This window comes from Cryptomeria japonica, chromosome 3 (genome assembly GCF_030272615.1).
Source record: "Cryptomeria japonica chromosome 3, Sugi_1.0, whole genome shotgun sequence".
NCBI classification, from domain to species: Eukaryota; Viridiplantae; Streptophyta; class Pinopsida; order Cupressales; family Cupressaceae; genus Cryptomeria; species Cryptomeria japonica.
Genome location: NC_081407.1, coordinates 582098765 through 582115945, shown reverse-complemented (window position 1 = coordinate 582115945; position 17181 = coordinate 582098765). Strand labels below are relative to the sequence as shown.

At 37.8% G+C, this 17181-nt stretch overlaps 1 protein-coding gene across 1 annotated transcript; it reads left to right on the top strand.

The window, feature by feature from the left end:
• Window positions 1-439: 439 nt before the first annotated feature.
• On the top strand, window positions 440-16842 carry LOC131048036 (serine/threonine-protein kinase D6PKL2). Its single transcript, XM_057981869.2, has 3 exons — window positions 440-631; window positions 1768-3382; window positions 15491-16842. Exons 2-3 carry the CDS (start codon window positions 2010-2012, stop codon window positions 16374-16376), a joined length of 2259 nt encoding a protein of 752 aa, XP_057837852.1. The 5' UTR covers window positions 440-631; window positions 1768-2009; the 3' UTR covers window positions 16377-16842.
• Window positions 16843-17181: the final 339 nt, after the last annotated feature.

The window sequence follows — 17181 nt, the reverse complement described above, 5'->3', positions numbered from 1 at the left end:
TCATAAAACTGTTTATTGAGAGATATTTTAAAGTAAAAAGATCAATTTGTATCAAGTGCAAAGGCATGATAATATAAAATTCAACAATATTTAACCATGGGAATAAGTAAGGGGTAGACTAGCAGCTTGGAGTTCGCATCTTAGTAATGTAAATCGGGACAAAGAGAGTTGGTCTAGGGACCTACATGAAACGAGACCAAGAGAGTTTGTCTAGGGACCTACATGGAATGAACCCAAAGCTTGCAACTAACTACGCCACCCCTTTTAGAATACATAATTAAATTAATTATTTATTTTGGTTATCCTCCCAACAAAAATATAAAGACATTTTGCCACATGAGCTCCACGTAGTACGGGTGACAACAAAGGCAGGAAGTGGGGACCGCTGGGCTCCGAATGCCAAGGCAGCGCAACTTACCATGTTTTATTGGTTACAAAGATCCAAGCAACAAGGGAAATAAAATAGAAAGTTTCTTAATTTAATGAGGCGAGAAACCATACTTTAGCTTTGACCAGGCAGCTTTCCTCGTAAAACCAAAGGGGCTCTACTCTTCTCTTCATCCACTCTATCTCTGGTTCAGCACGAAACGAGGACACCCATTTGCTCTGCTCTGCGATCTCAACAACACAGGTAAACACCCCAATGTACTCTGAATTAATGGAATCCATATACATTATGTTTATCAGAAAATGCATGCACATTCAGATCCAAAATTTTGTCCCTTAGTGATCTTTGAGTTTCTTTCCATACATTTTATGCATATCAATTACATTTTTGATCCAGATTTTTTTGTTCATTATGGGGCTAACTCTTTCATCCTTAAATTTTAGATTTATGGATGGTTTCTAAGCGGAAACAAGAAAAAACTAGTGAGTTTAATAAAGCCTACCTGTATTGCTTGATACCGATCTGAGAATCAATTTTTAGCCAAGTGGTATTAAAGGCGAATTTGTTACAAATATTTCGAAGATTTCAGGCATATTTGCCGTCTTTGTGGATTTGGGCATTTTTATTACAAAGATTTCTGGAATATTTGCCGTCTTTGGCAACAAGAACGGAGGACCCTGCGCCTAGCTTCATCTCTTGTCTTTTTCAGCGTGTCTTCATGTTTAGGTTGCATCAAACAATTGCAGGGTCTTAGGGAGCCTTCTTGGTTAGTCTAGTTTGTATAGCTGCCTGGGTTTACATAATCTTTAATGCCAGTGCCAATCTTTTTATTTTTGGATACTTTTGAATGTTTAGTCTTGGACAAATCCATTTAATTGGGATTTTATAAGGGTAGCCAGATCTACAAAATGTCCATCAAATGCCACCTGCCATTTCCCTTCAATTGTGATAGCCGTACTAATAAGCCTTGAACCCAATTCTTTTATGTGCATCTTTCCGAGTTATATACTTGGCCGGTGGGTTATCTTGATTCTTCTCCTGAACATCGAACACATAGCCTTTCCGCCAGGCCATGCCAAGCCTCGTCGGATCTTAAGCTATTGGCATATATTTTGATTTCCAGTTCACAATCTCTGATAATGAGAGTGTTGGACGAGGCAGGACAGACTGTTCCTTTTTAACTGTTTCTTTGTAAGCATTAATCTGTACATCGTGTTTGACTTGAATGAATGCTAAATTGTGTCAGCATTATTGTCGCCGTTAGATATTTTGTGACTTGTGAAGTCAATAAAGCGCATTTCAATTTAGTAAGGATTTGCTCATCAAGAAAACCCTAGAACTTGTGAAAATTGACGATTTGTGTTCTGATCTGATGGCAGGAATGTATATATTTCAGTATAAAGGAAATTCTCTGTTAGCTATTGTTTGATGCAAACTAAACATTGATACAAGCTACACATCATATGGCCTTACGGAAAAATTGCAGCACTATTCTTTGTGGTGAGGTTAAAGGAATTAGAGGACTGTGGTGGAAGAGACTGAAAAAGTGTATCTTCTAGGTGTTATAGAATTCATGGCCTTGCATGAATGACTTGCATTGAGAAAACTATATTTCTGAGTAATGGCAACATCCAGATCATCAGAAGCGAATTTCAAACAGTCATGCAAGCCAGCCTCTTTTCAGGCACCGGGATCATCCTCCATCAAGAACATATCCGTAGAAGGAATCACCGAGGCGCTAGATGCAACTAGCTTGAAGCAAACAGCAATAGTTGGTACTTCTAGAATACAAGAAGCAGGTCCTAAGAAACAAAAGTTGAAGGATGTTGGCATTTCACGGGTCCCAGAAGCAGCTCATCAGAAGCCACCATTGAAGGGTGCGGTGAATAATCCATTATTTGAAGCAGGCTCATTACAATCACCTACTGTCAAATGTGGAACTAGAGTAGAGTCTGTTACTCAGGGAACTGCCAGAAGTACTATGAAGCATTCATCAAGAGAAACATCAGAAACAAGGAATCTCAATCTTGCAATTGATGAATCTATGATTCCACAAAACACAAAAGCAGATCATACAAATCAATTGCCACGTGCAAATGGCACCCAGTCACTTGAAGCAAAAAAGCTGAAGCATTCACCGAGGGGGTGCATGGATATTTCCAAGGTAACTGGAGCATCATCTGTGACAGGTACTTCAGCATCATCAGCTTGTTGTAACTCACAGAAAGCTGAAGGTGTTTGTCATTCACCAGAAGGCTTGTCACCGGTTGGTTTTAGTGAACAAAACAAAGGATCATCTGAAGGGGATGAAAAAGGCACATGGGATGCTTCCTTGCCTACAAGCAGTAGTTTCAGTCCTCACAATAGCAGTGACAGCACAGGTGTTATGACAGCACCAAGTAGTGTTAAAAATAGCTCAAGTGCAAAATTAAGTGATGGTACCAGCAGTGTGGCTAATTCTATACCAAAGACTAGTGAAAGTGCCAAAGTTAGTGAAAAGGGAGATTTTATTGAAAGTGCAAAGAGTAGTGTTTGCAGAGGTAGCAATAGCAGTGGAGTCAGTGATGAAAGCACCTGCAGCAGTTTAAGTAGTAGCGCCAACAAGCCTCACAAGTCCAATGATCCAAGATGGGAATCCATACGAGCAGTTAGAATGCGGGATGGAATTTTGGGATTAAGCCATTTCAGATTGCTTAAGAAGCTAGGGTGTGGCGACATAGGCAGTGTTTATCTTTCAGAACTGAGTGGTACAAGATGCTACTTTGCAATGAAGGTGATGGACAAAGGCTCTCTGGCAAGTCGAAAAAAGTTGCTGAGAGCTCAAACTGAAAGAGAAATACTGCAATCTCTGGATCATCCTTTTCTCCCTACATTATACACTCACTTTGAGACAGACAGGTTCTCATGCCTGGTTATGGAGTATTGTCCAGGAGGAGATTTGCACACTCTTCGCCAACGACAACCAGGAAAACACTTCTCTGAGCAAGCAGTACGGTGAGAACCTCAATCATTTGTAAGATTGGTAAATTCTAATTACATGGCTTGCTTATATTGATCAATGGGGATTTGTGCAATGCTCAACTGAATTCTAGAATTTCAAGTAAATCAATTTTCTTGATGGGCAATATCCTGGAAATAAATCATCATTATTAACTTCATGAACATCATTGTTTTGGGGTTGCTGTCTTTTGTTCATCTCTTAGCTTTGATGGGAGTGCACTTTCTACTTTCATTCTCTGAAAGTTAAATAAGAGCAAACTTCTTTCTTTTTGATTTTAACTGTGTAAGATATTTTCAGTGCAACAATATGCCCAATTTCTTTTTGGGTGTTCCTAACTCTAAGAAGGTGTACCAATAAACATTACTACAACCTGAGATATCTGATAGGAATTCACTCTGGTAGCATAAGAATCTTTCCATTAACTATCTTTATATATAATACATGCTTTTAAAAACAGAGATCTTTAATTGTATGTATGAAGTGGATCATATGGGTCGGTAATCTCCATATTTCAGCTCATAGTACTAGGGTCAAACTTATCTGGTTGAAAATTGAAGATTTGGAATGTTAGCAAAGAAAGTTGACCTGTCAATCACTCTAGTATCAGTAGGAGATCATATGGAGTATATAAGGTATGTACATATGAAAAAAGCAAGCCTTTACATTTTATGGATGGTTATAAAGCTACAATGGAATGTCAAATATTGATATAAGTTATGCAGTAATCAAAGAATGTTTACAGAACTCATTGGATGAAAGATACGGAAAATTCTTCATTAAGAAAATAAACTACAATTTGCATATGGATAGGAAATGATTGAACTCTCCATCTTGGTGGACTAAGGAGTAATTGATTTTCTGAAAGTGCCAAACAGTCATGAAGTCGTTTCCATGTTTATTCTACTTGTGTCAGAGGCTGATGGCTCAAAAGTGTTTGGCAGTTGCTTTGTTATGAGTCACTGTTGGCATTGGGGTCTGGGAGTGGGGCAAAATTTAGAGAGAAAGTATCAATGTTTTATTGTGTTAGTGTATCACTGAATTTCCAGAAGGGAGGGAAACACCTATCAAAAATGTTTAAGGGAATATACCTTTTCTTGTCAAAGAAACTGCAATGTTGGTCATCTTGGCTGTAGTGTAGATATTTTTAACCGAACACAGGTGAAACTAAGTAGTATCCTAAGTATCCTTGATGCACGATAGAGGAATACCCTGTGCCTGGCTTACAAAAGGATAGGTCGAAGCTGAACTGCAGATTTGGATTAATTGTTGAATAACCTCAGGATCATTGCAAATTATAAGCAGTTCCCGAATGCACGAGTGCATTAGGTCAAATCATTTTTCAAAAGACCTTCATTAGGCTAGGGGCTTATTTGACTAAAATCTCTTACTAAGCTTGCAAGAAAGTAGTTATGTCAATTTGGGCTGGGTGTGCTGATAATCTTTGAGCTATCCATGTTAGTAAATTATGTGCAGCTAATTATGCGTGGCATCTATACCACAATCATATGGACTGTGGAGCATTATTGCATATGAAAAACATCTGCACAAGAATTCTCTGAAGTACATATTTCATGAACCCCTTTGTGCAATATGTTGATTTTCTGTAGCCTGTTTATGGCCAAAAATGATCCACTGACATTAAGGGATAAAAATTCCTTCCAGCTTTACTTGCCTGTTACCTTGTTGAATTTGCATCATGTCAATTATGACAAACATGTAAAGCTTCTGTAAGTTCACTGCCATAGTATTGACTCTAGGCAGTAAATTTATAGAAATTCCTTAAGTTTAGTCAGAGAAAAGATGAGCCAATGGGTAAATACCTCAATTTAATATTTTGGCCAGATTGAAAGAAAGAAGAAATTATATTAATGTACACTGATGACCAAAAGTAGGTCAATGTAACTCAAGAGGACAGCAATATACAATAGAAAGTTGCAGGAATTTCAACCTGAGAAAGGCCCCGCAAAGGAGAAGAACAAAACCAAAGGGACCACCAACACAAGTGATCAAGGAAATAGTACATGTAGCCAAGAAGTGGGAACAAGAATGCCAAAGAGCAAGAGTGCCAAAGAGCAAATGTGGAGGAAAGCTGGAGATCATGAATATCACTGCCTGGACTAGAAATGGTGAAGTCACTGGTGCCATCTTAGATCACTATGAAGGGACCAATACAAGATCTGATAATTCTCATTGGGGAGTGTTGGAGGCCGGAGGGTTAAGCAAGGTATTCCCCTTAGAATCATAACAATATCCAAGGCTGAAGTAACCCCTGTAGTCTATGATACCGGTTCTCCCCTTTTTTGCCTGGGTCCTATTCCTGGTCCGTGCCCGGTCCTGGTCCTGGTCCGGTTCGCCCTGGGTCCCAACCGGGTCCTGCCCAGGTGGCTGGGTTCCCTGTGGGTCCTGCCATGCAGGACCCACAGGGAACCCAGCCGCCTGGGCAGGACCCGGGTGGGACCCAGGGCGAACCCAGGAGGACCCGGGTGAACCCAAGCCCGTGGGTTCCCAAAAACGGTGCCCACGGGTTAGAAAGCATTTAAAAACAATAAAAAAACAATATTTTTAATTTATGATTTATCTGTTATCTGTATCATTGTATGGGAAAGTTACATTGTATGTTTGATGTTTCATATTTGTATGTTTGAACTGTGAACATATATAATTTTGATGTTTGAAGTTTGAACATATATATATATATATTAAAAAAAATTAAAATATATATATATATGTACGGACGAACCCGTACCCGTACCCAAATTTTTTTTTTTTTTGCCGAATCTGCGAACCCGTACCCGAATCCGAACCCGAATCCGAACCGGAACCGGTAACTTAGCCTGTAGTAGTAAAAAGAGTTAATATTCTTCATAAGATTACTATAACTCTCAGTCACTAAGACACTGTGTAATGTCAGTATTCCTATAGATTGATATAATAACATTGGATCAAAGTAGCAAGACATAGGGAAAATTAATAGCCTCAATAAATGATATTTTAAGTGGCCAAATAACTTTGCATGGGTAAAGACACCACATAAAAGTGTATTAGCATTTCTTCATGATAATCCCTACACATGCATATTAAGTCAATGAAGGATTACATTATGTATTCATAATACAAATTAAAATGATAAAATCTAGGGGAGATGTAAGATAAAGACCAATTGCCGTTGGCCCTGCTTCCTGAATGTGTTTTTGCTGAGAGAAAGTTGGTTTAGTGGCTGGAGTGAGACCGTTAACCTCTTGTAATGAGTTTTCTATTGTGAATTGCCTAATTAATTTTCATATTGTACGACAACTTCATCCTATTTCTTATGATATATTCTTCCTAAAATGATGTGGGATCATGACTTCAACTTGAAAATATTACACGCACATGGATCCATGTAAAGTAGTGAAATAAACACTAGGGGCACAAAAAAGCTCTATAATTCATCAATTGACTCTGCTATTAAAATACTAGTTAATCAAATTTATTTAAATAATTGTAATATTCATTTGACAATACCAATGATAAAGTGTAACAAGCCTAAGCTAGGTGGTTGTTCCCCAATTTGGAGTGGCCCAAACTGAGGTAGAACAGAGTCACATCAAATAAGATTATGCATATTCAACCTTAATTTGTTTTGTAAGTTTCAACTCAAGTATTATAAGAAATAAAAATATGTGGTTTTGGGAGTATTCTTGGCTGCTGGTTCTTCCCTTTGCTGAACATCATGGATAGTTAACTTATTTAAAATCTTTTGCACTTTCGAGACCCAAGGGTATATCATGATGTATGGTTACACTAACATCAATACGGTTTCCTCATCATATGGAGTAGAATCAAGAACTTTTCAAATAATATTGATTCACTACACCTTTGGCTAGCTATCCAGTTATTTTCACTGAAGCTGTGTGGTCATTAACAGTGTAACTTATTGTTGTTTGATGTTTATATTGGGAAGAATAAGAAATGTAACATGCAGAAACCTGTTTAACATCTTGATTCTTTAAATGGAAATGTTAGTTAAAGATAGAAAGGTATTTAGCTTATAGTGTTACTCATTGTTGTTTGATATTTATATTGCGAAGAGAAAGAAAGGTAAGAAGCAGAAAGCTGTTTAACATCTTAATTTATCTCGAATTTCAGTCAATTTTTAAAATGTACTTAATTTATAGGGTTCTAATGAAAAAGAGATGGATTCAAGCTGCTGTACCTGCAATGATAAATGGCAGACTTCAGCCCTTATCAGCTATTTTATTTTGATGGATATTAAATTATTAATAATTCCACATGAAATGCAACCAAGGTTCATCTTGCAATAGTCTGCAGGATATAATTTAAGCTGCTCAACAGAGTCTGGGCATGAGACTAGTTTTATTCTTTTATTCGGATCTGAGTTAAAGTCTGTTGAATCTTTTTCTCACTGTACTGTGGACCAAGCTTTATTGAGCTGCTGTGGTTTTGCGTCCTGTGGCTACCATTTCATCCAAGTGAAGAGAGCTTTCTTTACTGCAATTTTGTCAAAGCTGCTGTATTCATAGATTGTGGCTTACTCGTCAGTCACCTTTGTCCTGGGTACAATTATTCAACATACATAGTAATCAAACTTTTGTAGACTGCCAATGTCAAATCTTGGAAAAGCTTTGAAGATTTTTACACCGTCATGGTAGGAGTCAATCTGCCAATTTAACAAGGTTGTGTCATTATGGTTTTAAGAGGGATCCAGTAATGATTGTTCACGTCCAATCATCAAGAATCACTACTCCCTGAGCTGGTTGGTGATTGATAACCTATGCGACCTTCCTGATTGGTTACTTTTAGTTTTTATTGTTCTTATTTTTGGTCAATGGGTGTGTCTAGTGGCCAAATAATATCTTGCTTGATCAGATATATGGCATCAGACATAGGAGGATCGCTACTCCTTCCAGCTACCTTCATGTTGGGAAAAGTACCACATCACTAGCATATTTACCTCATTCACAGGATGCTTAGCTACAGATGCTATCAAATTCTATATCCATTGAGTATGAAAATGAATGTGAGGATAGAACCATGGGCTCCAATTGATCCATGCCATTTTCTATATTTTGATCATAGAAGCATTACTGGTGACTACAACATTTTTTTCTTGTTGATTAGGACCTTCAGTTTCTTTCTTTATCTCTTCTGTGTGGACAACTCTCTTTTAATGGGGCTCGTTTACTTTTATAGGTGGAAGTTTCTTTAGATATTCCTTTCCTTGCTATGTATGTCAGCTGTACTTTGAGTCCTATTGACCTATTTTGGTCTATAAATCTCATAGGTATAATTTCATTCTTTCCATTCAAATTTCTCACCAGTCATAAATTTATAATAAAAGGAAAAAGATTTTATTTGGTCACAAAACTATGTTACATAGAGTACAAGAGACACGTGACAAAAGAAACAAAATGACTGGGACAGTGGAGGGTAGTAAAGCCAAAGAGATGCTCAAAGTTCATTAGGCATGTAAGCTCCTCTAGTACATAAATGTCTTATGCAGGCTGAAAGGGGTTGTAACTGAATGACTTCATTGGCCGTTTTGTTGGCAAGAGAATTCGACTTTCTAAGGAGACACTGCCAGCTGATTCGATCAGAATTCTGCTGGATTTTCGAGACTTGACAATGCAAAAGACAGAGAGCTGAACAGATTTGACCACTTATTTTTCCTGAGTGGCATTGGATTATTAACTTAGAATTCTTATAAACAGTGAAGATTCTTGAACTTTTCTTTGACTGCAAGATGAAGTTCGAACTTGCAGTCCATAAATCTGACAATGTTGTTTTAGGCCTGCACTAAATTCATTTTAAGTCCAAAATCTTGAGCTAAGGACCAGACCAAACCACAGCAGCAGCAGCCGCAATACCTGGCTTGTACTTGAAATTGCTGCCAAAAAGGAGAGCAGGATTGCTGAAATGGATGTCTGGAGGGGGGCAGTGAGCTGGAGAGTTGCTGATAAATTCACTAGGTTCCAATTCCCAAGAAAGTGAATTTTCGCTTTAGATAGAATTTTCAGGCTTTGCTTTTTCTTGAAATAGAGTTTGACATTTTCTACCACAGCATGCTGAATCCTATAATATCAGAATGTTCTCTGAGGTAGCAGTGTCTTCAAATATTATTTTACTCCTGTCGATCCAAATGAACCACATGCAGAAGAAAGGTAAGGAGGACCATAAAAATTTAAAGAGAGGCTTGCCTTTGAAAGAGCTGCTGTAGCTGAATTCAAATGTTGAGTGCAAATTTCTAAATCTAATTTGTTACAAGGACACCAAAGCAGAGAGAGAAATCCAAATAGAAGTGGTTTCCTCATAATAAAAGAGGAGGTGAGATTGGGTTTCACAATCTTTTAAACATGTAAAGCAGATATGAGGACCCAAGATGCCTCTCTTAATTAGATATTCACTGGTGAAATTTTTATTCTATTGGATAAGCTATTGTAGCATTTTGATTTTGGGGGTGATGTTAAAGCTCCATATGATGTTTAGGAAGCAGTCAAATGGTTTGTGAGAATGATCTCCACCCCAAACCATATAGCTTCTCGTAGGGCTTAAACTATCTCTACTACCAGGGTCTGTAGGGATAATACCCATGAATTTCTCTCTATTGAGATCCCACTCTTTGATGTTCCTCATAAAGCCTATTTAGATGAAACTAATTAGGGTGACTTCGATCCCAGCCATTGAGGTGTTCAAGGTTTTCCATATTAAGTTGTTTTAAGGACAACAGAAGAGCCTTTGGCATGAGAGAGATTAGGAGTTCATTGCCCAGAATGGGATCAGCCCAGCACCTAATACTGTGACCATTTCTAGTATACCAAGGTACATTGGATTTGATTAATTCAACAACTCTAACAATCAGGGACCATAGTTTGTGAGTGCCTGGTATTTGATGGATGGTATTGAGTAGACACATACCTTGTTTGCCAGCATCATATTTGTAATGATAATTTGTTTCCAAAGTGTCGTAGGAGTTGGGAGAGTTCAAATTAGCTTAGCTGATTGCAGATCTAATACACAGACCACCTTGAGATTTTTCTTTTATAAACTATATCCTAGCCAACAATTTGAAATTTCTTGCGATGATTTTGCTTACCCTCTTGCCATAAAAAATATCTGATTTTTTGTCAAGAGCATGGGTAATTGAAATAGGAGCATGATAGATCATAAGCTAGTAGATAGGAAGACTAGAGATAATTGATTCTATTAAGACCAATCTGCTAGGAAGACAGAGCCATCCATTGCTGAAGCATTGAATGTGCTTGTTGATTTTTTCCACAAGGTTAAGCCAGCAGTTGGAGTTATTCAATTTGAAGCTCATGGGGATGCCCAAATATTTAAAAATATCAGCATCTCGATGTGCAAATTGGAGAATCTGGGAAAAGCTTCTTTTTCAGCAGCAAAGGTGTTTATTGTATAAATCTTCATTTGTTGGCATCGACAGCAGCTCTAGAAGAAAGTTAGAAATTGTCAAGACAACTGAAGGCTTCTAACATTCAATTTGGTGGCTTCCTCTGATAGGATGGTGTCATTAACAAAGTGTGCATGAGTAAATCTCTCTAACCCTGTTGACAACCATTGATTCCAGTAATGGCCAAAGGTCTCTTTTTAGTGGATGGGGTCCTGTTCAAAGCTTTGGCTAAAATGATGTATAAGCTGGTGGAGAGGGGACAGCATTGGTGCAAATTTTTTCTGGTCTTAAAAGGTTGATGATTGGGGCAACCTGCAGGTCACTTATGCAACTGAAGATCCATTTCATGAAGGAAGGAGGGAACCCAAATGCTTGCAAGACCTATGCGAAGAAGTCTAGATCAACTCTGTTGAAACAATGTAGCTTCAGTAAGATAAATGATTGAATGAGAGATAAATGAAGTCTCTCATTCAATCATCTATCCTATCGATAAATCTACATACTAATGGTAGACATCATAATCATCCTTATAAGCATCAAGATATGATCGTATTTATGCAGTGATTTCATTTATATGCTGTGATTGTAATCGATTCTGCATCTCTATTCTAGTTGTCATATGACAACACTAATTAGTGTTGTCATATGATAACTACAATAGTTATCACCTTAACATATTTTTGCTCTTATACCGATTCATAATCGGGTTACATTTACCACTGATTACCACAAAATAGCATTACGTATATACTATAAACCGATTGGTGATCGGTTAATGATTAAATTGCATCAGAATCTAACCGATATATTATCGGATACAATGATAAGCAAACTGCATTTAATCACAAACCGTTTGGCATTTGTTATAAATCGGCTTTGACATTAACTGATAGTTATCAGTTTGCTCCACGAAGAGGCACCACCCTTGATCAAGACATGTCTTGATCGGACATGTCATGAGACGTGTCCGGTCAAGGCATGCCTTGATCTCAAGGCAATGCCTATATATGTGCCGTGAAGCATGCTGAAGATAATATCGAAATCAATAAATATTATCTACAGCCACCTGCAACCAAAGAAGTTTAAATTCATGATCAGAAATAACTAAGAGAGTACATATTAATAGCATTGAATATTGTCTAAGAAATTAAAGAAAGATAAAATCCTTAACATTCCAATTTTGAACATAAATTTGAATACTTTTACAAACTCTTTCAAATTTATTATCCATGTCAAGTTTTATGGTGATCCGTTTCCTAGATTAGTTGCTGCCAGTATGCATTACTTTGTGAACAATTACAAAATTGTCATATATTTGCTTGCCAGGGATGAATCTACCTTGCTCCTTAGAAATAATGAGCCCCATAGAATTTTTAATTTCATTGGATGTTTTAATTATTAACATGTAGGAAGAATTGCAAAGAGAAACAAGCCTAAACATGTGAAAGGAGACAACATTGTTTTACTTAAGAATGAAGGCTAAAAGGGTGGAGTTGATGGCACCAATGAACGAACTTGTTTTGGCGGACACCCTCAACCAGATGAAGAAGATCAGCAGCAATAAGGTCAATAAAAAGGTGGTAGAAAGAGTTTGAGAAATCATTAGGGCTAGGGGCCTTGTCTTTAGCTGAACCTAAACACATTAGCATTGAGCTCCTCCATGGGGACAAGTGGACAAAGTAGATTTTTAATGTCCTCAATGATGACATCTGGAATGTTGTTGAGGTGAAAAGCTTGAGCAGTAGGGTCTTCATTCAACTTTTGATAAAAAGCTTCATAATGGTCATGAGCTGCCTTCATAATTTCTTCAATGTTAGAGATTGTCTTCCCATTGTCCACCAGAATTGCTTTCATTGAGATACTTTGGTTCTGCTGATGGGTTTTAAGGTGAAAGAATCTAGTATTATCATCTAACTCATGCAGCAAAGTCATGTAGGATCTGAGCCTCTATAATTGTTGTTCTTTCCTAGCTTATCATGCAGTTGAGAGAGGATACTGTCCCTTTGATATGACAGCTTCAGAAAGAGGTTTCAATTTCAAAAGCTCTTCAATCTATGTTTGACCCTGAGTAGAAGGGAATGCTCAGTCCCATCAGAGGCAAAATAAGATTTAATCCAATTTCTCAGATCAGCTTTTACCCTGGAACTTTTTAAGTTCCAGGTATCCAGGGTATTGTTGGAGGGGCACCAAGAATTCCAGCTAAATTCTACTTCCAAGGAGAAGCCAGTCAAATGAATGTAATCAGCATTATATTGAAAGGGTATGGTGCCCTTGTCTTTAGTGCAGCCACTGTCCAGACAATGAGTTCATAACCAGAAGCTGTACATTGAATGATATTGCTGCTGATAGCGGTGAAGAGAATAAGTATATCTTCCTGGATGAAAAACTTATGAAGTCTTCCAATAATGAAATTGTTTCTAGCTCTCTTATTCGACCAAGTGTATTTTCCTCTAGAAGGCTTGACATTTGGAAGCCCATCCAGGGGAATAATGTTTTCAATGCATTCTTTGCAAGAACCTCTGATAATAAAACCACCCTTTTTTTATGTGAAAAAAGAAAGAAAGAAAGAAAGATTCTTCTATTGTCCATGATGCTGGGCAGTCTGTATATGGGTCTACAGATGGCTTATAGCAATATGGGACTACCCCATACTCCTTGCGGGAGGCATCTAACTGTGCTACAAACGAGGCATACATACCTTACCACTTGTGGGATTTGAACTTGTGACCTCTCTTTCAAGAGCACAAGTTCTCCACCACTAGGCCAACTCTGGCTGCAAGGTGTTGAAATCTCCGGCTAAAATTAGGTTGCAAGGATAAGTTCCTCAATGAAGGAGAAAATAGAGAGCCAACATTTGTTTTTTGGCATTTGCTAACAAGGGAGTTGGGAGCATAAACTTTCAAGTAGGTGAATGAGAATCCACTTGCCTCAAAGTTGAATAAATCCAAAAGCCACTTTGATATTGGTCAATCGTAGGGAAATAGTTAGTATCCCAGGTTGTGTGGAGGCCTTTAGAGGCTGCATTCGTGCCAATGATCTCCTCTTCAGACCCACATCAAATGGATAGCTAGGAATTGAATGTACTTTTTTGATCAAGTATGGTTTCTTGAATTCCTATGAAGGACGGACTGTGGTCTTGCTGAGACCTTTGAGGTAGTTTTCCCTTAGGGTGCTACCTAAGCCCCTATAGTTCTAAGAGAGCAATCTCAGTTTTTGGAGGGCTTCTTGCCCTTGTCTTTTGTGGAGAAACTCTCTAAGGTCGTTTGGATCTTAGCAGCTACATTCTTCTTTACTCCTTCAATTCTAATGTCTTGGTTTGTTTCCCTTCCCAGCTTGGTAGATGATCTGGTAAGGATAGGGTCAAGACCAGTTCTGAAAATAATGACATCTCTGCATTTTCAATTTTGGTGATTTTATGTGCTTCTTCTAGAGGATCTTCAAGCAGGTCTTCTAGCAGGGTCTGTGTGCCCAAAATTGCTTCATTGGGGGTTACGTGAGTGTCTTGCTCTTGATTCCCCTCTTCAAATTCAGGAGGAATGGCTTTATCTTGGTCAAAAAAGAGAGGGCAACAAATTTGTTTGGATTTTCAGGGTGATTTGTGGGTGTAATTCTTTTCTTCTTTTAATCTGTTTGAAATCTGTCTTTGATAGGCAGATCCTTAGCAGTTGCATCTTTCTGATCAAGGAGGAAATCCCTGTAAAAACAGCCACACTCGTGACAAGATAGGCATTTGAAAGGCACATGTTCATAGTTTAGCATTTGAATATGCACTTGGTCCAAATCTTAATACCAATGGCTTCAGGTAGGTTGTTTTTGAGATTAATCCAGACACATATGCATGTACAAGCAGCATTGGAGGTTTTGGGATGATTCCAATAAAAAAATTTGCTAATTTTATTACCAATTAGTTCTAATGACGGTTTATTCTAGAGATGCAATGGAAGGAAGGGTAGCTTTACTCAAACGAGATCTTCCGTGGGCACATCCACCTGTGGATGAAAGTGAGCAGACCAAAAATTCAGAAATAAGGCACTAGAGCCTAAACCAGGGACCTTCTTGTAAAATTGTAAATTGCTTCTCTTTAGATTCAAACATGATTGTAAAATACCCACGACAATACAACAACAATTCATAGGAGGGTTACTTTGGTACCCCAGACTGAGGAAATCCATTTTTGAGAGCTAAGGGGCTTCGTCAAAGCTTGATGAAATATCCAACAAGGGCATGCTCCAAAAGTGTATCAATAGAATGAATAAAATTGTCCACAAGTACTTCCACCATCTGTGTGGATTTGAGCTTGGGGACAAAGGGCTTTGGAACCACTGAAGTGGATTTTTTCACAGCTGAAGCATCCTTCAAATGACATTTCAATTTGTTTGTCGTTCTTGGCTTTAATTGGTTAATGGCATATTTGGAAGTCTCCCAAATGGTATGGTTGTATCTCCCATTAAGTGCTGATAGGGTGTATTTGCATTTTAAATCCTTGATAGCAGGTAAACCAAATATAATTACCATCCTGTGTGCTGTTACATTTTTATCTAATGGTTGTTCTAACTAGATAAAATCATTGTCTCCAAAGATGTGATCAATAAAACGTAGACTAAATATAAATTAATTTAATAATGTGAATCTTTGATCCCATTTAGCATTTGTGTATCTTTCTTGGCAGTTAACATTGGCTACATTTTTGCAGATTTTATGTCGCAGAGGTTCTTCTAGCTTTGGAATATCTACATATGCTAGGAGTTGTTTACAGAGACCTTAAACCAGAAAATGTACTTGTAAGGGAGGATGGGCATATCATGCTCTCAGATTTTGATCTATCTTTAAGGTGTGTTGTTAGCCCTACACTGGTGAAGTCATCATCTGTTGATGTAGAATTATCGAAGAAAATTCCAGCGTATTGTGTTCAACCTGCTTGCATTGAACCCTCATGTGTCCAACCAGTATGTGTCCAGCCTTCTTGCATACAGCCAACTTGCTTTGTACCTCGTTTGTTTCCAAGCAAGTCAAAGAAGATACGAAAACCCAAAAATGATGTGGGTAATCAAGTGACTCCTCTTCCAGAGCTTATTGCGGAGCCTACGAGCGCTCGATCTATGTCATTTGTAGGAACCCATGAATATTTAGCCCCTGAGATTATTAAAGGAGAAGGTCATGGGAGTGCTGTAGATTGGTGGACTTTTGGGATATTTCTATATGAACTAATGTTTGGAAAGACACCCTTTAAGGGATCAGGTAATCGTGCTACACTCTTTAATGTGGTAGGGCAACCGCTCAGGTTTCCCGAATCCCCGACAGTAAGTTTTGCAGCCAGGGATTTGATCAGGGGTTTACTGGTGAAGGAGCCTCAACATCGGTTAGCCTTTAAACGTGGAGCCACTGAAATTAAACAGCATCCTTTCTTTGAGGGTGTAAATTGGGCTCTTATCAGGTGCACTGCTCCCCCTGAAATTCCAAAGCCTATTGAGATTGATTTGCCTGGAAAGAAAGTGCCAGTAGCTTCCTCCAGTGAAAAGAAATTTGCTGAGGCTGATTCAAAATCTGGCGGTAATTATCTGGATTTTGATTTCTTTTGAGTATGATGTGATATCTGCCGCTTATATAATTGAAAATGTCAATAACAGTTTCCTTTATGAGCTGTATGAACTGTTAGTCTGTTCCTTTATCTTGAGGGAAAGGACAACAGTTGCTCACAAAGATGCAAAAGGTAATTGATCTGTACTGTCAGAAGCATTTGCTTCCACTTGATTCTTTTCTTTCATAGACTGGATTTATTGTGCAAGTCCGAAATTGTATTATAGCTTTTACCATAAGCTAGATGAAAATGTCTTGAAGGGTGACCATACATGCTTTTGAGTAAACCATAAGGATTGGTCAAGCAATGATTTTTATTGATCATAGGTTCTTACTTTTTGCCCCAGGCAGAAGCAAATGTGAAGACATATTTGATTGAGTTTTATGCTATGTATTATCACATGCAGTAAAACTAATGTTCTGGAAGAGATTTTTGAATAGAATTTAGTCATTTACCTTTGCAGCTTATTTTTTGAATTTCATTTAACAAGAATCTTGTCCATACAAGTGCCATGTCTATCTACATCTATGATAAGTGAATGATGAAAAAACATCATCTCAACATTGTTTGCTAATCTCTACAATATTTATAATGCTATATGTTGTTAGTTTTAATTTTTTTTTCCTTGTATTTTTGGTCAGCACTTCACTTTAATAACTATTAATGTGAGATTGTTATAATATTTGTTCATTGGGCTATTTTGGATTACATGCTGTGTACCTCCTTTTGGATAATTCTTATTTCTGAGAATTCCTTTTTTATGTTGTATAATTCATAGTTTTAACTATTAATATCATAATATGTGG